Source organism: Pseudorca crassidens, chromosome 3 (genome assembly GCF_039906515.1).
Source record: "Pseudorca crassidens isolate mPseCra1 chromosome 3, mPseCra1.hap1, whole genome shotgun sequence".
Classification (NCBI taxonomy): domain Eukaryota; kingdom Metazoa; phylum Chordata; class Mammalia; order Artiodactyla; family Delphinidae; genus Pseudorca; species Pseudorca crassidens.
The window spans coordinates 161877364-161903417 of NC_090298.1; the positions used below are offsets into that span (position 1 = coordinate 161877364).

At 49.2% G+C, this 26054-nt stretch overlaps 2 protein-coding genes across 6 annotated transcripts in view; both read right to left on the reverse strand.

Moving 5' to 3' along the window:
- PBX4 (PBX homeobox 4) overlaps positions 1–20009 on the reverse strand; it is a 38542-nt gene extending 18533 nt beyond the window's left edge. For 4 of the 5 annotated variants that reach the window (XM_067733388.1, XM_067733387.1, XM_067733386.1 and 1 more), the window contains exons 1-2: positions 19790–20009; positions 7727–7800 (exon numbers count right to left, since the gene is read on the reverse strand). In XM_067733388.1, coding sequence (XP_067589489.1) covers positions 7727–7800; positions 19790–19908 — 193 coding nt within the window. In that variant the 5' untranslated portion in view covers positions 19909–20009. Of the gene's footprint in view, positions 1–7726; positions 7801–14016; positions 14183–19789 lie in introns of those variants that run through there. The other variant, XM_067733385.1, reaches the window with a different exon arrangement.
- Positions 20010–20595: 586 nt separating this feature from the next.
- LPAR2 (lysophosphatidic acid receptor 2) lies at positions 20596–26043 on the reverse strand. Its single transcript, XM_067730177.1, has 3 exons — positions 25950–26043; positions 24398–25139; positions 20596–23701 (listed from the first exon to the last, which is right to left on the reverse strand). Exons 2-3 carry the CDS (start codon positions 25137–25139, stop codon positions 23388–23390), a joined length of 1056 nt encoding a protein of 351 aa, XP_067586278.1. The 5' UTR covers positions 25950–26043; the 3' UTR covers positions 20596–23387.
- Positions 26044–26054: the final 11 nt, after the last annotated feature.

The window sequence follows — 26054 nt, forward strand, 5'->3', positions numbered from 1 at the left end:
AGCCGAGAAAGGACACTCCAAGCAACCTGAAAAATAACCCTCCAGCTCTAGGAGATCCGCCGCCTGCGCGGCCACAGCGAAATACCGCACAGGGGTCTCAGCCCCAGGGCCAGCCAAACACAAAAGGAATCTGAATTCTGGAAGAAGTCACACATTGGCCCGAAGGGTAGTCGTTGGACAGACCCAACCAGAAAGCTGAAGCTACTGATCAAGATGTTGCAACTGCAACAGACCTGAGTGGCAGAGGAGGAAGGGAAACAGAGGTAAAAAAACCCCGCTGGATTACTTATGCCTGAGAGCTCCCAGCCAGGCCCAGGAACGGTGGTGAGGAAATAGGAGGGCGGTCCTTTGTGTGAGAGTTATTACATCCACTTCCCCCACGGCAGCTGCCCGTGCTCCTTGGCCCGAGAGCAAGGCTGGTGAGGCTGGGACTTCTCGCTCCTCAGAAACAAAGTGAACCCAGGACTGACCAAAGTGAGGCACAAATGCGTACTTGAGGCCAGCACAGGGGACAGTCACAGCTTGGAGAAGACGGAGCAGGTCCCTCGATGTGAACTTCCCAGGACGCCTGGCGGCTCTTCAACGCGCTGCCCATCTGCAATCCCAGATCCAAAGGTCTTTACGCGAGTTGGCATTCAAGTGAATTTGGAGGCAGAGCCTGACCCACACCAGTGTGTGCGACCGTTCCTGTTCTGAGGCTGTCACTGAACGCAAGGCTCTGCCTCAGCTCTTGTCAACACCACATACGTAAAGCCTAAACAATTCTGAGTTCTGTAACGCACCCAGCCCCAAGGGTTTCAGGAAAGGGACTGGGCCAGTATTGGGTCCTCCCAGCTAAATTCAAAGCTCTCTAAAAAGGGTTTATTTGTTCTCCTCAGGACAGCTCCTCCAGATACCAAGAAGGATGGCTGTTTCAAGGGAAGGATTCGGGAGGGGGGTGTACTCCTAGGGTATCCTTGGTCTTCAGAGACTGCGGCAGGCAGGACCACCCAGACACCACACAGAGGAGAGCACAGGTGGAGGGCCTGCGTATCGACCCTGGAAGATGCACCCGTGTCCTTCCCACAGGCCGGAGGAGGCATCGGAAGGCAATTCCTGGAACTCGTGGGGTAGTGCTTCCAGGAACATTTGACAACACGGTTTACGTGGAGGATGGCTTTCTTTTCAGGATGATACGAATGATAAGCCTTGGGTTCTAAGTCAGGCCCCAGACACTCAGTCTTCCTGAACCCTGTAAGCTGTACAGGATAAAGGATTTCACTTAATAGGTATCAGTCACCAGAAACAGTTCTTCACTCAACAAAAATATAAGGTGTGTACACTGTGTGTCAGGTACCAGGGCAGTCCTAGGACACGGCTCGTCCTAGACCCTGCACTCACCATTGGAGACAGATTGCAGAGGCTAGGAGCCATCATGGGTGCAGTGAGTGCAGCAGATGCACAGACAGTGCCCGGGGCCTGTGGGTGCAGAGTTCCCTCCCTGAGCCACAAAAGGGTGTGGAGGGGCAGCACGCAGCCTGGCTGTGGGTTACAGGGGTGCAACCCTCTCTCCGGAGCTTCACTCTGCTCATCTGTAAAACAGGAGTGAAGTAACTGTCTGTCCCGGGCCACTGGAAGTTTGGGGTAATGATGCCAGGACTCGCGGAGCTCTCTGGCTGTGGCCCACGCTCCATCAATACCTACTGGGCTTTTAAACACTCTGCGCAGGTTTAGTGTTTACCCTGAAGGTCTGTCGCAGACACTAGCTAGAGGGAAATGTGAGAAACGTGGGTTAAATCAAGAAGCCAACGTGCTATCTCCCAGTGTGGGCACCCCAGGAGGCTCAGCCTGCAGGACCGCTCATCGGGCAGAGGCCCATGGGAAGCTGGTGCAGGATCATGACCCTGAATAGTTTTCTTTGGCCCAAGACTTGGTCATTCCTGGTCATGGGGTTGGGGGAAGCTGAGGCAGCACTGAGATCTCATTTACTTTCCTCGTGGTCCATCCTGGAGACTGTAAGGCCTGCGGCCCATGTGCTGGAAACACAGTGCTTCCATGACTGCACTTCCTACTGATATGAAAAGACACCTGGCCACGCTGAACTTGACATTTAGGCAGCTCTCGGCAATTGTGATGGCCAGTGCTTTTCAAGGCTGAGTGGTGCTGCCCCATCCCCGTGCAGCCAAATGTACCAGGCACCCTGATGTTTGAGCCAATCAGTGGAGAGGAAGCATGATTTTCTGAAGAAATGCCCAGATCTGACGCATGGCCTACCCTCTGAGCCCTACAGCCGCCTTGGGATTCAGCCTGGGTGGAGTCAGAAGCCCTGAGTGTAGCCCTTGCCACCTGGGACGATGGGACAGGGCAGCGGCGTGGGCTAAAACGGACACCTCAGCCTGTCCTGATGGCAGTAGGTCTCAAACCTTTCATTTTCTCCTGAAACTGCTGAGTTTGAAGCTGACTGACAGCTGTGTTCACATATGGACATACAGAATCAGATGAAGCAAAAGAAGAAGTGCCCAGACAGCGCACACCCACAGCTCTCAAGAAGCAGTTTCCCCAACAGTCCCAGCATCATCTCACTAATGGGGAAAAGGTCAGCAAGAACTACAGCTTCCTGAGACAACAGCTGATTAAACTGCTTTGAAAAACTGCTTTTCATTACTACTAAATTCCTTACTTTGCATAGCTAAGTTGTCAATAAAAACCTCAAGGGCCCACACACCCAAGGAACTCTGATGACAGAGCCAACTGCTGAGGGCAGTGGGGATCACCCGCCGCCGCCAAGGGCTGTTTTTTTCCCCCTGGCGGCAGGTGGGAGCTGGCAGGGGGACAGCACACCTCAGAGAGAGGCAACAACACGGTAAGTTTTTATGATGGTGATCAACATCATACAATTCAACGGTCCTGAGGAGCATGTGACCGTAGCCAATGTCTCCAGGGGATGGACACTGGCGTGTCCCCCGTGGGCAGTTTCTTCCAGCTCACAGGACTCGCGGGTTGTGCTCGTTCAGCTGTAGGAATGCTGCTTACCTGTTTCACACAGGGCACTGAAGGGAGTGCTGCGAGGGGCTAAGGGCAAACTTGTTTAAACCCCCAAAAAGCCCAACCTTGTTTACTAGAAGTCACAATATCTGCTCCCCATAATTTAATTAAGGAACAGACAAGACAGGCCATTAGACATTCAAACACCTGTGAGAGGCACCTGAGCAGGAGCCTAGTGTGGGACCTACAGGGCAAGGGGCCGTCCGCAGAGGGTGACCTGGCTCTGGGCGTTGGAGCCTAAGGGAAGCGAGGAGGGCAGCCAGTGGGAGCTGGTGGGGGACCCGGGTCAGGGGCTGAGGTGGTGAAAAGGGATGCACGTGAGGGGGGGAGGGAACGACTGATTAAATAAGTAGAAGTACTGAGGATGATGGGAGCAGGGTTCTTATTGTCAGAGAAAGGAGTTACCAATCTAGAGAGAGAGAAAAATAGAATGAACCCTGTGGTGCTGAACCAGAATTAAAGACACTGAAATGAGGGAATTCCCTGGCCGTCCAGTGGTTAGGACTCGGCCCTTTCGCTGCCGGCGCCCGGGTTTGACCACTGGTTGGGGAACTAAGATCCCATAAGCTGCCTGATGCAGCCAAAAAAAAAAAAAAAAGATACTGAAATGAGCTCATGGTTTTCAATATATGCAGATACAGTAAAAACAGACATGAATGAGTCTGTGTACACATATATATGCATCGCCCGCAAATACTCCTGAGCTCTGTGCCCTGAGAGTGACCAGAGCAGTACCACCTCAGTAGTAACGAGCATACCCGGGACCAAGAACTACTCTAAGTGGAGCCAGGGCTCCTGGAGAAATGGCTGACCCCGGGCCGGCAGCAGAGGGGAGAATACGAGCCTGGAACATGTTATGGCAGCAAGGAAGGGAATGCTCAGAGGCTGATGGAGACATGTCAGAAGGACATGAGCCAGCTTCAAGGGTCTCACGCTAGCCAACGCGGGGACAATTTGAGCGTCGAAATGAGTGATAATAGTAACTGTGATAAAATAAGACTCCATGCATTCCATGAATCTATACTGACACAAAATACGAAAATGAATAAAAGGGAAATTGAATGAGGGATAGTCTCAGAGTACCTCCTACAGAATACTTATTACAAAGGGAAAAGGAGCAACTTTAAAAAGGAGGAGTCTGGCAGACACTATCTCACTTGAGTGATCAAAGTTCAAGTCATCAATAGGGGACAGAGCAAATGTGGGCACCACTGAGCAGCCTCTGTGTGAGAAGAGGCGTTGCTTCATTTTGAGGATGTGTAGCAGAAATCTAATCATGAGGAAACACCAGATAAACCCAGATGGAGGGACTTGCCTGTGATCTTCCAGATGGTCAAGGTCATGAAAGTCAAGGAAAGACAGGGGCTTGTCACAGATGAAACAAGACCGAAGAGATGTGATAACTAAACGGAACAAGATTTTGACCTTTTTGTCCTTTTCTATAAAGGACATTATTGGGACAACTGACAGAGCCTGAATGAGATCTGCGGATTCCATGGTGGGTGGGGTATCAGTGTTCCCTTCCTGACCGTGACAGTTGTCCTGTGGGTAAAAAGGAGACTGTCCCCGTTTGTTGGAAACGCACTCAAGTGCGCAGGGGTCACGGGGCATCGTGGCAGCAACTTACTCTCTAATAGTTCGGGGAGAAAATGTATTTGCGTGTTCTTGGAACATTTATGTGAATCTGTGATTGTTTCAAAATAAAAAGTTAAACACACACAAACAAACCTATAAGAACAGACATAGACCACTCAAACTACAGTGGCTTTGTAAACCAAATGGGATATAAGCTTTTGGGTTACAGAGTGCATAGAGGGTAAAAGAATTAGAACAGAAATATACCCCATGCTGGCTCTTATGAGAAAGGAAAGTGGTGGGAAAGATAACAGATAAAATGTTGACTTCTACCTGGGTTAAGGAGTGACACCATGAAGATCCACAATGAGATATTCCTTTGAAATAATATGATTCCCAAAATCTGCTGTCATCAAACAGAGTCTTTCAAATACAAACAAGTGTAAAAGGATATCATGTCCACTACAATGGGATACCACTTCGCAACCAACGGGATGGCTATTATAAAAACAAAACAAAACAAACGCAGAAAATAACAAGTGTTGGAGAAGATGTGGAGAAATTGGAACCCTTGTGCACTGCTGGTTAGAATGTAAAATAGTGCAGCTGCTGTGGAAAACAGTCTGGCAGTTCTTAAATATACAATTACCATGTGATCCAGCAATTCCACTCCTGCGTATATACCCCAAATAACTGAAAGCAAGGTCTCAAACAGATATTTGGGTAGCTATTAGCATCATTATTCACAATAGCCAAAAAGTGGAAACAACCAAATGTCCCACAATGAATGGATAAACAAAATGTGGTCCATCTATATGATGGAATATTATTCAGTCATAAAAAAGAAGCAAATTCTGATACATGCCACAACATGGGTGAACCTTGAAAACATTATATTAAGTGAAATAAGCCAGTCACAAATGGACAAATATTGTATAATTCCACTTATATGAGGTACTTAGAGCAATCAAATTCATAAAGACAGAGAGTAGGATGGTGGCTACCAGAGGCCAGGGGAGTGGGGAATGGGGAGTTAGTGTTCAGTTTAGGAAGATGAAAAAGTTCTGGAGATGGATGGTGGTGACGGTTGCACAATGATGTAAATGTACTTAATGCCACTGAACTGTACACTTAAAAATGGTAAAGTGGTAAATTTTATGTTATGTATGTTTTATCACAATAAAAAATGTTCCAACTGTGTGTGTGGGGAAATATCACGTCCTTACAGCATTTGGGTGAAACAAATGTAGGTTTAAAATTGAATTTCTCTTTCAGTCACCAGATAACTACTGGAGGCTGGCACCACACCCATAGCCTTATATGTAAGAACTCACACAGTCTTCAATAACCGTGAGCTAAGTGTTGTCACTGTCCCCAGGTCACAGAGAAGGACTGGGGACAGAGGAAGTTTCAGTCACATGCCAGGGTCATGGAGCCAGAGGTAAAGCGGAATTCAGACCCTTTCACTGCTCTCTGCCACCGTCCATGTCAAGTACACGTCAATCTTGCACCAAAACCGTGTTCAGAAATAAACATACTTTTGTACCACATACGTGCTTTCCACAAGCCCCAGCATACTCAAGTGCTACGCTCCAAAGTGACACACGACATTCAAATAATTGATCTCAAGAGACCAACTCACTCTGGACTTCCCTGGTGGAGCAGTGGTTAAGAATCCGCCTGTCAATGCAGGGAACACGGGTTTGAGCCCTGGTCCGGGAAGATCCCACATGCCGCGGGGCAAGTAAGCCCGTGAGCCACAACTACTGAGCCTGCGCTCTAGAGCCCGTGAGCCACAACTACTGAGCCCGCGTGCCACAACTACTGAAGCCCTCATGCCTAGAGCCCGTGCTCCACAACAAGAGAAGCCACTGCAATGAGAAGCCCGCACACCACAATGAAGAGTAGCCCCCGCTCGCTGCAACTAGAGAAAGCCCGCCACAGCAACAAAGACCCAATGCAGCCAAAAACAAAAAGAGAGACACCAACTCACTCTAAAAAATCAAGTGACAACCCTTCTCTGATGATTTTGGTTTAAATGATGTCTTCACCATATTTGTGGCTTCTCTTGTAAACCATCTTCAAATTGCTATTAACCTTGACCAAGTGATCAAGGTCAGTGGTCCTATCAGTGATAGGACTTACTGACAGCACATACCTCCGACACGATGCACTGAGGACACAACGTTGCTTCTGTGCGATTCCTGCCACAGATGCACAACCTCAGTCTAATTATGAAGAAACAACAGACGAACCACACTGAGGGACTCTATAAAATAACTGAGCAGGTCTCAGCAAAAGTATGAAAGCCACGGATGATGAGGAACAATGGAAGAAACTTCATAGATTGGTGGTGACTAAGGAGACACGATGACTAAATGCAGTGTGGGATCCTGGACCAGAAAAAGGGCATTTAGGACAAAACCTGGGGAAATTCAAATGGGACCTGTTGCTCAGTTACAGAGCATTGTACCAACATCAATTTCCTGGTTTAATCACTGCACTATGGTTCTGAAGGTGTTGCCATTAGAAGAAGCTGGGAGAAGGGTATACTCTCTGTACTAATTTTTCTTCCTTCTTTTTAAAAAATTAATTAATTGAATAATTTTTGGCCGCGTTGGGTCTTTGTTGCTGCGCGTGGGCTTTCTCTAGTTGCAGCGAGTAGGGGCTACTCTTCATTACGGTGCACGGGCTTCTCATTGCAGTGGCTTCTCTTGTTGTGGAGCACGGGCTCTAGGCGCGAGGGCTTCAGTAGTTGTGGCTCACGGGCTCTAGAGTGCAGGCTAGATTTTGATTATAATTCTACTTTCCTAATTCTGTCATCTCAGATCCTTTTGTAAAACAACTGAATGCCACAATGGCTCTGAGGTCTTGCACCTAGAATGCAGCTGCTTATTACTCACTGGCAACAGTATTTCTCTAGTTACAAACTGCAAAATAAATGAGTGTGATACACCGGAAAGCAGGGCTCTGACAAAGCAGAAATGTACCAACTGAACCATCGCTGCCAGAGAGGGATGTGACGAGCAAGATGGCCCACGACGCACGTTAGGGCTGAGCCAGGACCAGAGGTGCGAGGTTGTTGTGGTCCTGATGCCACACAAGAAGTGTCTTCTCAGCAGCCTACCTGCCTTTTCCTTGATCTCACAGGGCACACTGAAGAGAGCAGCCTTCATCTGATGACAATTCAGAGCATGCTTTCTGAAAGAGAGGTGACAGAGGAGCAGGTGAGAAGGAGAAGAGTCATTCTGTGCATGAGAGTAATGATCCTCTATACTGAGTCTGCCAGGTCTGTTGAAAAACCCTCTTATGAAAGGACAGAACCGTAGCATTTCAAATGATCGAGCTTCAAAATTGTCCACACAGCTAAGAACTAGGTCAACAGGTTTTCCTTCTTCTAATCCACCATTGCTTATTCTATTCATGAAACGTTGCAAGTTTTCTACTGTGGTTACATTGTAGTTGTGTACTTCGAAAAGAACATCAGGATTAATGTTCCTCAAAGTATGTTCTGCTGCTTGAACTTTACTTAACCCTGCTTGATGAGGTTGGAAGAAAAGTCTATTCATATTGGCCAGTTCTACCGTGTCATAGTCAAAGAGTAGCAACTTACCAATGCCACATCTTGTCAGCATTTCAGCAGTCACACTGCCAACTCCACCAACACCTACTATTGCTACAGCAAAGGTACGGATTTTCTCATAGTAGCTTACAATTCCCATTCGTTTCAATGCCATCAGGCGGCATCTCCGCCGCTCCCGCGGGCCTCTCAGCCCAAACTGCATTTTAAAAAGATCACTGTGGCTGCTCTCTGGAGACTGGGCTGGAAGGCAAATATGGAGCCAAGGATACCAATCTGGAGGCTATCACAGCTGGAATAGTCCAGAAATGCTGTTGGCTTAGAGTTATGGTAGTAGACATAAAAAGTAGATAGATCTTTGGTTTGGGGAACAGAATCAACAGGACCTCCTGATAAACTGGTGTAGGGTTTTAGGGAAAGAGGAGGTTCTAGGATAACTACTAGCTTTAGGTCTGAGCAACTGGATGGATGGAAATATCATCAACTTCAACAGGACAGACTGGAGGGCAGCAGGTTTGGGGGAGGAGGGTCTGGAAAGGAGGGTTGTACTTTGATCAGGTTTCACCTGAGATCCCTATGAGCTACCCAAGAGGAGGTATCAGGTAGGCAGCTGGCACATGGACATGGACTCAAGGCTGGAGATAAACAATACAAAGATGGAGTCCTGGGCATAGAGATGGCACTTTAAGCCACAAGACTTGAGGGAATCACTATAGGACAATGTAGACAGAGAGCGGCCCAGGCCCCAGCCTTAGGCATCTGTACGTGTAGAGGTCAAGCAGATGAGAAAATCCTGCAGAAGAGACTGGGACCCAAACTGCCAGTGGGGAGGGACCAAAAACAGTTTCAAAGAGAGAAGAGTAATCTGTGAGAAATGCTTCTGAGAGGTGAAGTGGGAGAAGAGACCTTGGACTTAGCAACATGGAGGTCACTGGTGACTCAGCAGAGTGAGAAGGTTGGGAGAAGGTGGGTGGAGATGGGAGAGGAAATGGAAGTAGCAACCACAAACTCTTTGACACTTGATCCCAAAAGAAAGTAAAGAAATGTAGCAAGTGCTAAAAGAAAGGGTGTGTATTAATCATGTTTAAAATTTTCTATCTTTTATGATGCTTTGACATCCTGGGGCCGGGAGAGACTGCCCTTCCCAGGGCTAACTAAATCCAGATATAGCAAACAACTTGCCTGAGAGCGTGCCTTTCATATGCAAACTCAAATCCAAAGGCCACACTCCCAATACCTCTTTTATCTAACTCTCAGCACCAGTCAACATGCCTACACACACCCCACACACCCCCACACCCCCGCCCCGCTTCCCTGGTGGCACAGTGGTTAAGAATCCACCTGCCAATGCAGGGGTCACGGGTTCGAGCCCTGGTCCAGGAAGATCCCACATGCTGCGGAGCAACTAAACCCGCCAGCCACAACTACTGAGCTCGTGTGTCACAACTACTGAAGCCCACGTGCCTAGAGCCCGTGCTCCTCAGCAAGAGAAGCCACGGCAGTGAGAAGCCTGTGCACTGCAACAAAGAGTAGCCACCCACTCACCGCAACTAGAGAAAGCCCATGCGAAGCAACAAAGACCCAATGCAACCAAAAATAAATAATAAATAAAGAAATAAATTTAAAAAAGAATACAAGGAAAGAGAATGAAGTCGGCTGCTCTGCTTCTTAAAGGGGATTCTAGGAATGATTATTCCCAGGTCAGCTTCCTGCTTATAAAACATCTTACTTTCGATACAGTATAAAGCACCTTTGAATGAATACAAAGTAACTTCACAGAATGTTTTTGTGGTTTATTATGAAAAGTAAACAAATGTCTAACCTTTAAGCATGTTCTTGGCCTAGAGGTGATCAAGCGGCTGACAGCAAACCATCAGTGATTACATAAAGTACGACAGACTACCTCATTCATCAAAGGGGATGAACTAATTTCTGTGACAGACATATCCTAAGGTGACCCCCACTGAGTATAATCCTGTCTCCTTGAGATTGGGCAGAATCTGTGACTTGCAAAGTGGCAAAAGTGATGGTATATAGTCTGGCAAAAGTGATGGTATATAGTCTCGTCCGTGGTTATGTTACATTATGACTCCACCTTAGTGGACTGGGGAATGTCACCTGCTGGCCTTGAAGCCAGCTGCCATGTTGTAAGAGGGTCGGTAATGGGGAACCGCAGGCAGCCTCTTGAAGCTGAGAGCAGACCCCCAGCTGACAGCCAGCAAGAAAACAAGAACTTCAGTCCTGCAACTGCAAGCAAGGGTTCTGCCAACAACCCTACAAGACTGGAAGATGATCCTGAGCTTCAGATAGGAACACAGATCAGCCAACACCTTGACCGAAGCCTTGTGAGACCCTGAGCAGAGGACCCAGCTCAGCTGTGCCCAGATTCCTGCCTGTGGAAACTGAGATCAGTTTTAACTGTTTTAAGCTGTTAGGTTTGTGGTAATTTGTTACATAGTGACAGATAGCTGAGATAACTGAACAGATTGTAAGGCAGTGAATGGGGACTGTGGGGAGAAAAAGAAGGTCTGTGCTCGCACCTTTAGCAAGTACCTGACATGTTCTATGCAACCAAGTATCTACATTAAAACAAAACAAAATGTTAATGTTTATGAAGAAGCAAAATTCCAATGAATGAGAAATCATAAATCTTTTAAATAAATAAAAGAAACTTCCGAGGATAATCTAAATTAAAAAACAAATCTGCGAATATCCTTTTAAAACGAATGCTAAACAAAACCAATCTGTAACAAAACTATTGAGAGTCACATAGAATCATGCCAGAAAATGAAAGTATACAGCTTTATCATCCTCCAACCCCACTTATTCAATATTTATAGGACAAACATTTATTGAGGCACTAGTATATACCGGTCACTGTATAAGGAGAAAGGAATGTGGGAATGAATAGAACATAAGTCACATCCTGGCTTCTACTAACTGTGTACTGTAGCTTCTAATTTTAGCTGTAATTTACTTTTCCAAATTATGGAAAAATCTGCTTTCCTGAACAAGGTATTATTATATTATATTTATTTATTTTGGAGGTATTTATTTATTTACTTATTTTTTACTGAAGTATAGTTGACTTACGTTACATTAGTTTCAGGTGTACACCATAGTAATTCAATATTTGTATAGCTTATACTCCAAACAAAGTTATTATAAAACATTGACTATATTCCCTGTGCTGTACATTACATCCTTGTAACTTACTTATTTTATACCTAGTAGTTTGTACCTTTTAAGCCCCTTCACCTATTTAGCCTCTCCCCCAGCCCTCTCCCCTCTGGCAACCACTAGTTTGTTCTCTGGATCTGCGAGAGATTTCTTTTGTTTGTTTGCTTGTTTCATTTTTTAGATTTCACGTATCAGTGAAAACATACACTATTTGTCTTTTTCTATCTGACTTATTTCCTGAGCAAGGTATCATTTTAAATTACTGAGGAATTTGATTTAGAGATATATTCAGAGATCTTATCCTTTAGAATAAGATACTTCTTGAAAAAGCTTCCCTGAGAGCGGCAATGATTCTAATACCTCAACAAAAGATGAAATCAAATCCCCTTAATTATTCTCATTTCTAGAAGGATTGTTTTAGCTGACAAATCCAGTCACCTCCTGGAGACAGACCTAGGTAAAGAACAAAAATTAGAAGACATGTTTCCTACCCTGAGGAAATCAAATCTTGATGGAAAACCTAGAAATTCACAGAGGATGCCAAGCTCCAGAAAGGAATGCAGCCCAGGACACAGACACCCTGGCATTTTAAAATAAGCTTCTTTGTAAAAGTAAAACTGGGAAGAATCAAACTGTTGTGGGTACCATCAGTCATCTGTAGAGTCATTCTAAAAGCAAACCTACAAACAATGAAACAAAAACAGCTAAGTAAATGGGGGTTGAGAATACATACTGATACCCAAATTCAACCATAAAAATTATTAGTTAGTTTAGCAAAATGAAGCCTTGGATCAGGAGGCAGTTTTGGCAACAGGAAACGAGGATAGTTATTTAATACAACACAAGAAAAACTCTGCAGGACTTGAATGAAATGCAACCTTTAAATGGAATAAATTTAAGTCTGTGAAAATCTCATTATGATGTCCTTATTTCCTAATCTGCCCATGGATTGGTCACAATCAACACTATTGTTAAATTTCTTACTCAAAACCACAGAGAGATGAAAATCTCTCCTGAGCAAAAGGTGAAATGGCTTCTCACTGCCTGCTCCAAAAAACACAAACCACTTAGCAAGGCATTCGAGGCTCTTCACCAGAGTCCTGCTGACCTTCTCCCCCCTCCGGACTTGGGGAAGTCCTACTCCTCTGTCTAGTCCAAGACTCTAATGGGTTGGCCTGTCCTAGCCTGGATTTCTTACTCCCTCCTTTCTTCCGTTTAAAGGATTTATCACGCCTGGCCCGGACATGATGAAGGCCTCAACTTACTCATTTCAGAAATTCCAGGCCAGCACCATACTTGGCACACCAACTGAGCAAAGATTTGTTGAACTGAACTGAAGGAAAGGTAGAGGCTAGAGATGTGACACTAGCAGAGTAGAAATGAAGAGTTTGAAAGCAGAGCTCTGACGTCTCTAGACTTAAGTGGGGCAAGTGGGGAATCAAAAACTAGGGTGAGAACTGCTAGGTTCCACAGCCAAAGAAGGGAGCAGAAGCCAGAAGCACACAGGGCTCGGCTGGGGGCCCCTCTTTTTGGTCTCGGTTCTAGGGCCGAGCCCACACGGGGCACTCATCCACTCTAGGAATGAAGGGAAAATATTAAGGGGTTTAATAGTGCATCATGACAAGAGAGACAATCAAAAGGGATTTTGGGCTTCCCTGGTGGCACAGTGGTTGAGAGTCCACCTGCCAATGTAGGGGACACGGGTTCGTGCCCCGGTCCGGGAAGATCCCACATGCTGTGGAGCGGCTGGGCCCATGAGCCATGGCCACTGAGCCTGTGCGTCCGGAGTCTGTGCTCCACAATGGGAGAGGCCACAAGAGTGAGAGGCCCGTGCATAGCAAAAAAAAGGGATTTTGCTCTGATCCTAGATAGCTTCAGGAAATTGTTTTAAAACCAACAAAATCGGGACTACCCTGGTGGCGCAGTGGTTAAGAATCTGCCTGCCAATGCAGGGGAGATGGGTTCAATCCCTGGTCTGGGAAGATCCCACATGCTGCAGAGCAACTAAGCCTGTGAGCCACAATGCTGAGCCCGCGTGCCACAACTACTGAAGCCCACGTGCCTAAAGCCTGTGCTCTGCAAGAGAAGCCACTGCAATGAGAAGACTGCGCACCGCAATGAAGAGTAGTCCCCGCTCAATGCAACTAGAGAAAGCCCGCATGCAGTAATGAAGACCCAATGCAGCAAAAAGTAAAATAAAATAAAATAAAATAAAATCCAACAAAATCCAACTCTTAGGAAAAGCACACCAAGGACAGCAAGAGTTTCCTTTGGCACTAGACAAAGCCAAGCTAAGCATGTTAACCCAGGAGCAGAGCTAAAACCTGCAAGCAGTCTAAGAACACAGACTGCCAGGCACCAAGTTGACTGCTATCTACAGAACCTCCTTAAGGGCGATGAAAAAGAAAATTTCAGCTCTGAAATTTTACTTCCCGGCTTTGGACTAATAGATCCTCTCATGCTAATGCTATCTGGCTTTAGGAAATTCCAAACCATAAATTCCTCTTCTGACCCCTTGCATTCTTTGATGGGCGTGCTGAAAGCTCAATGCTTTCTGACATGCATTAATGTACATACTTCTAGAGGTCTGTGCTTCCATATTTAGTATCCCAGAGGTACCAAGACGAGGGGCACACCATTCACTTGACAGTACATACCTTGCCATTTGAGTAAGTTTTAAGGATAGTCAAACTTATGTCATCATCTCCTTTTAATATTCGGAATTTAATCCATATTCCAGGTAAAGTCTGCAGAAATACTGGAGGAATGAAGAAAGTCATGCAAATTTTGACGAGTAGAAAATACCTAACAAGTCATATATGTAAAAATCAAATTTAAAAAAAGTTCAGAGAAATCTTTTCTTCCTAAGGAAAGCTATGGAGGCCCTAATTACAATATCTGTTATGTTGCCCAAAGGCCAACCTCTAAATATACTCTTTTTAGTTTCAGGTTCACCACCGCATATGCCATATAGCTTACTCTTAACACATGTATAATAGTGACCATTCTCCATCATATTTTTATTCGTTATATGTAAAGTTTTTTTGCCCTAAAGACCCTATTACCATTCCCCAATGATCATTTTCTATTACACTCAAGTTCTACAAACTAACGCAAAGTTGAGCTATGGTTTTATAGACCATGTAAAGGAAATATAGAAACAACCCTGGGACTTCTAAAACTTGATTTCCTTAGACTGAAAATGTAAACAGACCCTGAAACAACAAGATCCCATGGCCCCAGATCAAATGTTTCATCTAGAGAAAAAAAAATCAATTGTTTTCTGATTTTTATTTGTTCATTTCTAATTTTCTTTCTATATTAAATAGACAAAACAATGCTAATATGTGACCCTTGTGATTAATTTAAAATCTCTTATGCCCACAAACACAACTTAGGCTCAAAAATAATTTCCATTTGTCAGATTAACCATCTACTAGGTAAAATGATTCATGAAAATTGAAATAAATGACACGCTATCATCTCCACTCTTGAGAGTCTGACCTCTCCAAGTGTGGTCTGAGATCAGCGGCATTGGCACCCTTGGGAGGTGGTTAGAAATGTGGACTCTTGGGCCCCACTGAGACCTGCTACATCAGAACCTGTGCAATAAGATTTCTGCAGAGATCTGCTGCAGGTCCAGCTAAGAGAAGCATTGCTCTAGAACACTGCTGTCCAGAATTTTCTGCAATGATGGAAATGTTCTCTACCTGCATTAAGATGGTAGTCACATGGCTCCTGAGCACTTGAGAGGTAGCTAGTGTGACTGAGGAATGAAATGTTTGATTTAATTTTATTTTTAAAAAACATTTATTTATTTATTTATTTATTTAGGCTGTGTCTTAGTTTGACCCGTCTTAGCTGCGGCATGCAGGATCTTCGTTGTGGCATGCAGGATCTTTAGTTGTGGAAAGTGGACTTCTTAGTTGCACCATGCATGCAGGATCTAGTTCCCCGACCAGGGATTGAACCCGGGCCCCCTGCATTGGGAGTGCAGAGTCTTACCCACTGGACCACCAGGGAAGTCCCTGAATGTTTAATTTAATTAATTAATTAATTTGTGGTTGCGTTGGGTCTTTGTTGCTGCACGCGGGCTTTCTCTAGTTGTGGTGAACAGGGGCTGCTCTTCGTTTTGGTGAGCGGGCTTCTCACTGCTGTGACTTCTTTCTTTTTTTTTTTTTTTTGCAGTACACGGGCCTGTCACTGTTGTGGCCTATCCCATTGTGGAGCATAAGCTCCGGACACGCAGGGTCAGCGGCCATGGCTGACGGACCCAGCCACTCCGCGGCATGCGGGATCCTCCCGGACCGGGGCACGAACCCGCATCCCCCGCATTGGCAGGCGGACTCCCAACCACTGCGCCACCAGGGAAGCCCGCTGTGACTTCTTTAGCTGCGGAGCACGGGCTCTAGGCGTGCGGGCTTCAGTAGTTGCAGCACGTGGGCTCAGTAGTTGAGGCAAGTGGCCCTAGAGAGCACGGGCTTCAGTAGCGGTGCATGGGCTCAGTTATTGCGGTGTGCAGGATCTAGGGCATGTGGGCTTCAGTAGTTGTGGCTCGCAGGCTCTAGAGCGCAGGCTCAGTAGTTGTGGCTATAGTCTTAGTTGCTCTGCAGCATGTGGGATCTTCCTGGACCAGAGATCAAACCCGTGTCCTCTGCATTGGCAGGCAGATTCTTAACCACTGCACCACCAGGGAAGTCCCCTGAATGTTTATTTTGATTCATTTTAATTTACAGAGACATATGGCAAGTGGCTACCTCCTTGGACAGTGTAGCTCTCTAGAGCATCTTCATGCCCTTGCAAGCAAAAGGTCAAGAACTGACCACAACAGCTAAATCTGCCAATCTGGCAGCACAACCCACCTGTCGTTCCAACATGCAGAATGATTTGAAGGGCCAGTCCTCTTCAGCTGCCTCTTCCAGATCATCAGATCTGGAGCCCAGGTCTCCAGGACGACACTGTTGACCATTCTGCTTCCTTTTAAAATCAGGTTTCCAAAACTCACCCCTCAGCCTTCCCAGCTCTTGAGTTTTCACACTGACTTGTTAGGAATCTCACTACTAGACAAAAAAGTGAGTCCACCACTAACGAAGGGCAGCTTCCAGGCCCCAGGACACCTGAGGCCTGAGGATTCTCAAAGGTGTGGTACACAAGCACACTGTCAGGGGGCATGGTTAGGAGGGGACCCAGAGATTGCACCAGATTTTCAAAGGGGTCGATGATTCAAACACTGGTTAACAACTCTGGGAGGGGGAAGAACTTTGGAACCTGAGAGTCCTGACAGAGGAGCCCTCAACCCTAGTCTGATAACCTTATAAACACTTCATAAAGGTATTCAAAAGAAGCAAAGGAAACAAATCTACGTAAACTTCAACATGTTGTAAAATTTATTATTATAAAAACTAAGGCTATACATGATAAGAGTGACATACTCAGAAAATCCTTGGCAAACAAGAGAAAATTTCCTGCCTTCCCGGTCCCATATAAGAAATGAATGAGAACGTGATCAGTGAAAGATCCAACTCAGAAAACACAAAAACTGTCCCTCTCTAGGAAAAGCTCAGGGTGTCACCAAAGAAGTTCAGAAGATCATTCAAGAAGACTAGTTACCTATCACACAGGAAATTTCCAGCTGACGTGGGCTGAATTTCAACCAAGACAGTGCATTCCAAACTCCCCAGTGTCCCTCTACTATCTGTGTAGCCAGAAGGAAGAACAATACACAGTTCACTATCTGAAGACTATTCAGCTATAATAACAAAATGAATTACACCCAAGTATGTGGAGCTGCCTTCCTAATAACGTAGAAAGGTGTAAGAAGGAATCCAGGTTTAAGGAGAGTAGGTGTGCTTCCTTTCTTTAAGCACGTGGTGACAAAGCAGGTTGAGAAGGCCTCAAATCTGAGATGAAAAATTCTTTTCTTGCTAGCCAGCTGAGCTAAATTGACTCCAGGGGCTCTTAAGAGGTTGGCAGCGCACAGAGATGAAACCGTTCTCTCTTGTTTCAGAGAGAGGGCAGGGTCAGAAAGACCTCACCAGTTGAAGTGAAGCCAAAGGCCAGGGAAGCCAAAGGCCTCACCCAGTTGGCTGATCAGGAAAGACACAATCTGCTTCCCTGCCCAAGCTGATAATCTACCAGGCAGCAAGGTTTACTATGAGGAAAAGACCCACCCAAGCTGTGTTTTCTCCAGAGTGGAGTAAGTGGCCCGCCCACTTGAGGACTGAAGACTGGTGTCTGGACTTGGGTGACTTTTAGGGCCTTGAATTTATCTAAAGGCTATGCAAGGAGTGGGGCAGATGTGAAGCTTCCAAAGTCTCAAAATAAAAGCTCCGGGGATCTTTCTACCTCAGGAAGAAACCAGGAATCAGCTACCTAACAGCTACGTTGTAAGGCAAGTGTAATGACCCCCTGTTCAGTTTCTTAGCCTTAAAAGAAAAACGACTCTCTTTGAGAACAGCAAGAAGAGGTGACTGACTGCATTCCATTCTAAGCCTACCTAGGGGAGTCTAGAATCTCAAGAGATTGTTACAAGAAAAAAGTAGCAGCCTTGGGGCAGTGCAGGGTGACACACGCCTGAGGAAGGCCACATCTGAGCAGAGTTCGCTCCTTAAGCAGCTCCTGGCCTAGAACAGAAGGAACACAGGTAGCTCCACATGCACCCAAAGCACTGCTTCTGTGGTTCCTGGGTGTGAAGAGCCCGTTTTCCCCCTTCCCTAGCTCCTACCAACCCTTCCAGAATCTAAGTGCCACAAAACTTTACTGAACGCTAGGTGCCAGGCATTCTGCACAGCCCTGGGAATACAAAGGAAAAGTACAACAATGCCCTTGCTCTCACACTGGCTGAGCGGAGAAGGCATCACAGAAGGTCACCCTCTCCCGGCCCAGCTCTTTTGTGCCAGGAATTACCTCTACTCAGCACACTCCTATTATGATGACTGTTTATGAGTTAAGTCTCCCACACATCTTCCTTCTGAAAGAGCTCTGAAAGGGCAGAGAACATCTTAGCCATCTTGGTTTCTGGAGCACCTAGCACAATGCTCCAGTGGTGTGCGGTGGGGTTATGTGTGTGTGACACTCTTAACTTTCCAGATAGAGGCCATGAAACTGTGGAAAGAGTCGACATTCCACAAGAAGCAAAGGCAAGAAAGTCTGAGGAATAAATGCCTGCCATATCCACCTTTTACTTGCCTCCTCCTTTCCTGGGGCTGCTGTTCACCTGGCTTTGTAACCCCTCCTCACTAGAAGGTTCTAGGCACTGCACAGTCCACACCACTACACCCTGGTCCCATCCACAGGGACCATCCCTTACCCCCAAACAAGTCCCATTCAACAAGACCTCATCCTCCAAAAGGATGTCATTCTGTGCTTTGCTACCTTCTAACAATTCAGGCAGGGCCCAAACACAATGGGCTGCCTTGCGAAGCACATTTTACCAATCCTGGCTCACTGACAAGCGGTGGGTGGAGGTTAAGTGGGACAGGTGGTCTTAAAACCACTGTGATTTTCCCACTGCAACTGAAATAAAAGCCAAACCCTTTCCTGAAACTTGGCCCCATGTGATCCTGGTTCCAGACTCTCTCTGCTGTACTGGGGACTTTCAGTCCCTGGCTCTGCATTCTTCCTGCCCTTTCCCACCTTCGGGCCTCTAAGGGTGCTGTGCCCTCTCCTGGCTTCCCACAGCTTGCCATCTCTTTACTTACAGCTTTTAGCGCAACTTATACTTAGTTTTGCTACTTACTTTCTCGCCCTCAAACCATGAGCTTGAGATCAGTGACGTCAGCACCCAGCTCCGTGCCCCGCACATAGTGTCTAATAAACATTCGCCAAATTAATAAAAAAGGGAGTCCTCTGTCCCCCTCCAGCTCCCCCACTAACCTTTTTTCTGGATGCTTCCCGAATCAAATCACACCATCTCTTCATTCCCGAGTCCCATTTCCCACAACTCTTTCTCCATTACCTGCCCCCAGAACTTCCCATCCTCATACATACCACTGATCCATTTAGTTGTCCATCCTTCACAAATCCCGTGTGCACCCATCTCTCAGCCCTCACACCCCCCCAACACTCCTCTTCCCCCTTACATCCATAAACCCTGAAACCACCTTTCACCATAAACCTCTCCATCCACAAACTCCCCTTAAACCCATCCCTCTCACCCCAAGATGAGCTCCTAAAACCCAGCACCCACAGCTTAGCGCCATAACCCCCTTTCAATCCGTTCCATTCCCTTCGGCCTCAGAACCCCCTTCAGTCCTCCTCAAACCCCCCGCCCCCGGTCTGCCCTCTCCCTCTCCGCCCAGACTCACCACCCCATCTCTCACCCTGCACCCTCCTCACCCCTCACGCCCCAGCCGCCCCGGCCCTGGCCCCTCGGCCCGCCCCCTTCACTGAAGCGACTTTGGGTGGCCCCCGCCAGGTCCGCGCCAGCACCTGGCTTGCGCCTCGTCGGTGATGGCCATGATCTGCAGGACGTCGTCCGTGTCGGAGCCCGGTGGGGGCCGGGGTGGTGAGCGGCGCGGGTCAGCGGGCCGGCAGCACAGGGTGTCCATGCGCGGCGAGGCCTGGCGGGCGCTCAACCAAGGAGCAGCCGAGCCTGGAGAGCTCGCGCGGACGTCGTAGCCAACCACCGCCGTCTATGCGCGCAACACGCGCGCCCTCGGGCCCCGCCCCCCTCCGCCTACGGCCAACCGCCGCCAGCCAGGCGACCGCGCCCCGCACAGGGACACGCCCTACTATCTCCGTCAGCCAACCGCCGCCGCGCGGGCCGCCGTGCCTCGCCCACAGGCAGGCCCCTAAAAGCCCCTGCTATCTGCCTAGGACTCTGTTGGGGGTTGCTGAGGCAACGGCGCTTTCTACCCCTACCCTCCTCCAGCCGGAGAGGGCAAGGACGGCTTTGCTCTGCTTCAGAAACCCCATCTCCCACATCTCCACCTCCCTCAACCATTCCTACTCTGAGACACTTTACACCGCACACGTCCTTAGAGCGCTCCCTTCTCAGAGCCCGCACATCTCCTCAAGAGTCCCCACTCCTCAGGGACCTCACTTCTTAGAGCCAATCCCCCCCCAGACCCCAGTCTTCCTCATAGGCTCCCATGTCTCAGAGCATCCCACTCCTCAGGGACCTACACATCTCAGAGTCTTAACTTCTCAGAGCACTGCACTCTTCCTCCAAGCCACCCCTTGCTTCTCAGACCCTCCCTAGCCTCTCAGAACCCCATCAACACCCCTACCCCCATTCATCTCCAGAAGCCCGGAGCCCCAGACCCCTGCTCCCCTCAGCCTCAGTGCCAGCAGGTGGGTCACTTGGGCTCCCGGCCTCCCAGTTCCCCCTCCCCCCACCTCTAATATTCCATAGGGGGTACAGGTACGTGTGGTGATGGTGGTTGGAAGGTCAAAACTGAGTGATTTTCTCAGTTGCAGAAATCACTTCTATTCACCTTTCAAGGTCCAGCTTATTAAGAGTGACCTTGCTTTATTCATTCTTTTGCTCTACAGCATTCCGCTAGCACGTGAAGGATGCTTTCTGAGGACCTACCCTGTGATGCACCCCCAAATCAGAGCGAATCTTCACAGGCCTTTGTTTCTAGCTGTTAGGACTCCTGGCATCAGAGGATTCTTGTGCGAGAGAAAAGGATTTATTCTCGGACATAAATCACTTCTCCAAAGTCATGGGACCTCCTAGAGCCTGTTTGCAATGGGGACAGACCCCAGACGAGGCTCATAAAGGGACCTCAACCTCCTGGGAACCCTTCAGGACAGGGCCCATCTTCGCATTGCTGCTGGAGAGGAAATGCAAACACCAACTGGTCTGATTAGATTCGGGCACTCCAAAGGGAATGGAAATGAATGATGTAGACTAGTGTAAGAACAACCTGGAAAGCTCCTTGATGAAGGAAACCTGACACTTGGCCCCAGTAACAGGAAGTACTAGAACATGTGGGGACTATGGAGAGCTGGTACCCTGTACAAAAGGTCAGCCACTAGTGCAGCACCACACAGGAAATCTGAAAAGTAGTGGGTAACTTTGGCATCCTTCAGAGAACAGTGGTGGGGGGATGGGTTGAGAGCTTCAGGGACCATCTGAGACAAAAACCTTAAGTCACCTGGTGGAGAGGAGAGACCTACAGAGAGGGAAAAACTGATGGGACAAGATCCCGAAGGAGACCAGAAGAGTGTGGGTTAGAACCTGGAAGATGCTGATGCAAGAGCAGCCAGCTCAGAGCAGGTGAAACAGAGCTACCTTTGGAGACCATCAGGGGTTCCCACCCCATAGGAACGGCTGGCTGCCTTGGCACCCAAAGTGATACTTTTGTCCAAAAGGCCTAGAGCTCCCTGGAGACAAGGACTATGTCCCCATCCACGTGGCTGGGTGCTGGCCTAGGTCATCACTTCTGAGATTCAGGCCCCAGGCTCAAGGAGCCACACTGCCTACCTTGGACCCTGGAGAAGTACCTGGCACCCCAGTTTGTTCTTGCCTCCTCACAGAGCTGTTGTAGGGCAGGGAGAATTTTCCCAAAGGGAAACTCAGCCCCAGTTAATGTAGAAGGATCTACACATTTTTGGTTCTTTGGCAATGCACGCTTTAGTAGTTTAAGAATTCAGCCTCTGATGGGAGGCCTGGGTTCAAAATCTGGCTAGGTGTGTAAGCAGAGAGAATCCAGAGCCTGGTTTACGCCGTGTCTAGCACAGCGCCTCTATGTATCTGAGAGGGGACTCATCATGGGCCTGGCACATCTGAGACCACAGGGTGAAGTGGGGAAAGCCAGGCTGAGCTTGTGACCAACTCCGGACTTTGTGGAAATCCGAAGTCCTTTCCTCAGGGGCCTCTCTAGTCCCTCGATGTATCTCTGTGCCCTTTTGAAACTATGTAACCACGGGCCAAATTTCGATCTCTCTGAGCCACTGTCCTCACATGAAAATATATATAATACCTATGCCACAAGATGCAGGTGGTGATTAAATAATACACCTAAAACGCTTATCAGTGTGCCAGGCACATCAGAGAAGCTTGAGAAATGGCAACTCTAAAATCCTGCATTCTGGTCCATGGACCCCACTACCCCAAGCCCACAGGTGTGCACGTAGGTGATGGAGTGGACAGTGGGATGGACACACCTGACTATTAACAATCTGGACTCAGACAAGGGGGCAGGCAGGTGAGAGAAGCCTCACACAGGCCACAGACTACTCTGGGCTCCAGAGAACGGAGACAGAGAGGCAGGTGGCAAGATGAAGGCAGGGAAAGAGGTGGAGGAGACAGAGGCAAAAGGGAACAACAAGAGAGACGGAGCAACAGCCATGCAGAGACCAAAGGGGAATGGGAACAGGGCCCAGGAGATGCCACGTTGAAGGATCCCAGCTCAGCCTGAGCTGAGGTGGACAATTCTGGGACATAGGGACAGACAGATAAGCTGACAACAGAAAAGGCTTTGGAGACCTCGGAGCGGAAAGGTTTACTCTTTATAGACCCCCTCCTTGTAGACCCCCTTAACTCTTGTGGGGATAGGCAAGACCACTGGAGGCTGCCAGAGGCCATAAACCTTTCCCAGCTCACGCTCAGCACTCCTCAGTCTGTGGCCTAAACAATCAGCTTCAGGCAGATGGGGCGCCCATGGTCCATCCTTGTTACCCTGTTGCACTGGGCAGCGTGGCCTGAGGGGGCCCTCATCTCTCCCACCTTTATTACCCACGCCACCGTGGACGAGGAAGCAGTCCACAGGGCTTGCCAGGCATGTGCAGTAAAAACAGAAAAGTGTCCGTTAAAAAGCCCTACAACCTGAGATGACTGAAGGGCCAGATTCCTGCACCCCGTTCAACTCTCTCCCAGGTGCTTAGATGACCCCAACCTACAGGCCCTGAGATGGGCACAGTTGTCTGCCTGGGTAGGGCTGGCAGTGGTTTCATGCCAAGCCAGACTGAGGGTCTGCCTTTAAGTCTGGCCCGCAGATTGGGTAGAGCCGGGCGCACCCACAAGTGGCCAGGGGCAGAGCTCTGGCATTTGCTGTACCCTGCTGAAGTCCAAGGTTAGCTAAAGGGTGGAGTCCATCAGGGAATGGCCATTCTCAGGAAGCATGATGCGAGTGCTAGGGCCTGTCTGGGTGGAGGATGTGTAGCGAACAGACTTGTGGGTGGACCGGCGAAGGCACAGACAGCAGAGGAGGTGGCGGAAGGTGCGGCGCATCTCAGCATCTCGGCATGAGTACACCACGGCGTTGACCAGCGAGTTGGCCTCGGCTAAGAGTAGGAAATATTTCTCCACAGCCAGGACGTTGCAGGACTTGCAGCCCAGACCATCCAGAAGCAGCACCACCTGGCCCGGTGTCCAGCAGACCACAAACGCCCCTGCGGGATGGAGCCTGATGTGAGCAGGGCCAGCTGTTGCAATGGCTCAGAACTGGAGGAGTCTCCAGAGCTTGGGCGACAGCTGTGCAGTTTGTAGGGAAGAGCTGCCTGTCTTGCTGCCTTTGCAGCATGATGGGGCAGAACTGCTAAGAGGGGAAACCTTTCTCTGATTGTCTGCCAGAGGAAAGCCCTTCCTAACTGGTATACGGTGGACAGGACCCTGGACATTTCTACATAGAGATTTGTTCTTTGGGGGAAAGGTCACTGTGGGACCGACCGATTACTCGGTGGCGGAAAAGGAATGATTAGGAAGAGTTGCTCTTTGTTTCTTGGGGGTGGTGTGTGCACCTCCCCTGCTCAGACCATTCTACATTCAACCGCCAGACCTCATTACTCCTGGCTAAGAACTCTTAAGGGCTTCCCATGGAACTCAGAACAAAATATGACTCCTGTCTGTGCCTTTTGAGGCTGTGCTGACCTTCTCTTCCTGCGGACCAGTCACGTGGGCCTTCTCCCCTCTTTGGAGACACTGGGCTGGCCCTGTTTGGGGCTGTCACCTTCTGTTCCCTCTGCCTGGAACTCTTGCCTTGCCTCTGCTCAGGTAGCACCTCCTTGGAGTACATTCCCCACCCAGATCATCCCCTCCCATCATGCTCTATCAGTCTCGCAGGAGTTGGGAAGTAGGGTGCCACTCACCCAGGATGATGACAACAGTCTTGACCAGGCTGAGCGTGGTTTCACGGTAGTGGGGGTGGCAGCTGACATGCTCTGCCATGCGCTGCACCCGCCGCCTCACATAGAAGAAGATGCGAGTGTAGACAGCCACCATGAGCAGGAAGACGAGCAGGCTGGACAGGGCCCAGACGGCCAGGTAGGAGCGGCTGAGCAGGGGGGCCATGCGCGAGCAGCGGTCCAGGGAGCAGAGGCAGTGCCAGGAGTGGGCGGGCAGCAGCCCCAGGCCCAGCGCGGCCACCCACACGCCCACGATGAGCATGATGACCCGGCCTCGGGGCAGGCGGCTGTGCAGCTGCACAGCCATCACACTGCGGTGCCGCTCCACAGCGATGGCCAGGAGTGTGGCCACGGACGCCGTCAGGCTCGTGTCCAACAGGCCCTGCCGCAAGAACCAGCCCTGAAGTGAGAGCCGGGCTGTGCGCGGGCCTGTATGGAACATGAGGAAGAGGTAGGCTACACCGGCAAAGAGGTCAGCTGCGGCCAGGTTGCCAAGCAGGTAGTAAATGGGCTGGTGGAAGCGACGGTTGGAGGCGATGGCCGCGATGACCAGCAGGTTGGTCAGCAGCACCAGCACGCTGACAGTCAGCCCCAGTGCCACCACAACCACATCTTTGGGCCGCCAGTGGGAGCTGAGCTCCTTGCCGCTGTTGTTGTAGAAGAAGCCGACGGTCTCATTGTAGTAGCACTGGCCCATGGTGACCATCTGGGGGCACAGAGGGAAAGGTCAGTACAGAAGGTCCTTGTTGGAGGGACAGAGAAGGGAGCAGCAGCCAGAGGGAGGATTAGGACAGGAAGGGCAAGGGTCTCAAACTCAGATGCATGAGGGCAAAGTGGTAGTGGTAGGGGCCAGGGTGGCCTGGAAAAGCAAGTCTGTGAGTTCGGGGGTGGGGTGGGGCAGTTGTTGCTTAATTACTAATAAGACTCTTAGAAGGGTATCTCCCAAATCAAACGACTGGGTGGTTTTGTTTGTAACCTAAAGAATCAAAACAAAACTCATTTGCCCACGCGGCGCCAACCTGTGACCAATCTGTGTGTGTGTGTGTGTGTGTGTGTGGCGGGGGGGGGGGGGGGGGTCGGTTAGGGCAAGACAAAGGGGTGTGGGCTGTGAAAGCAGGCAAGGGAGGGTCAGTTTGGTGTTGGGGTCAGTGCAGGGAGCGGAGCCCAGGGGGCGTGTGTGCGCAGGGTGGGGCCACTGCTAGGACCTTGCAGGAGGTGGGTGCTGGGACATGGAAGTGACTCGGGCAATCAGATTGGGGGCAGTGAGGCAGCCCCACAAGTTGGGCGGCGGGCTCTGGGCGCGAGCGCTCCCGAAGCAGGCGGGGGATCGGGCCGTTCCGAGTGGGACAAAAGGGGCGGTCAGGAAGGCGGCAGCAGGCCGGGCCTCTGGGGGCCCCCAGGCTAGGGGAGGAAGAGGAGGAGGTAGGAGAGGAGGGGGCGGCGCCCGGGCCCCGCAGCACGTGCCGCGCCCTCCCCAGGTCCCGCGCCCACCCTCCCCCGTCCTCGCGGGTCTCACCTGAGCCGCCCGTCACGCCGCAGACAGGGTGGCCTCGCGCCCGAGACCCATGACCGGGCGACGAGGGCTGGAGCAGAAGAGCGTCTGGGTGCGCCTGGCGGGAGC

Excerpts from the sequence above, each read along its gene's own strand:
- LPAR2 (XM_067730177.1), bottom strand. The coding sequence starts at position 25,139 with ATGGTCACCATGGGCCAGTGCTACTACAATGAGACCGTCGGCTTCTTC. Across the intron at positions 23,702-24,397 it reads GACTGTTGTCATCATCCTGG|GGGCGTTTGTGGTCTGCTGG; the intron begins GTGAGTGGCACC and ends TCCATCCCGCAG.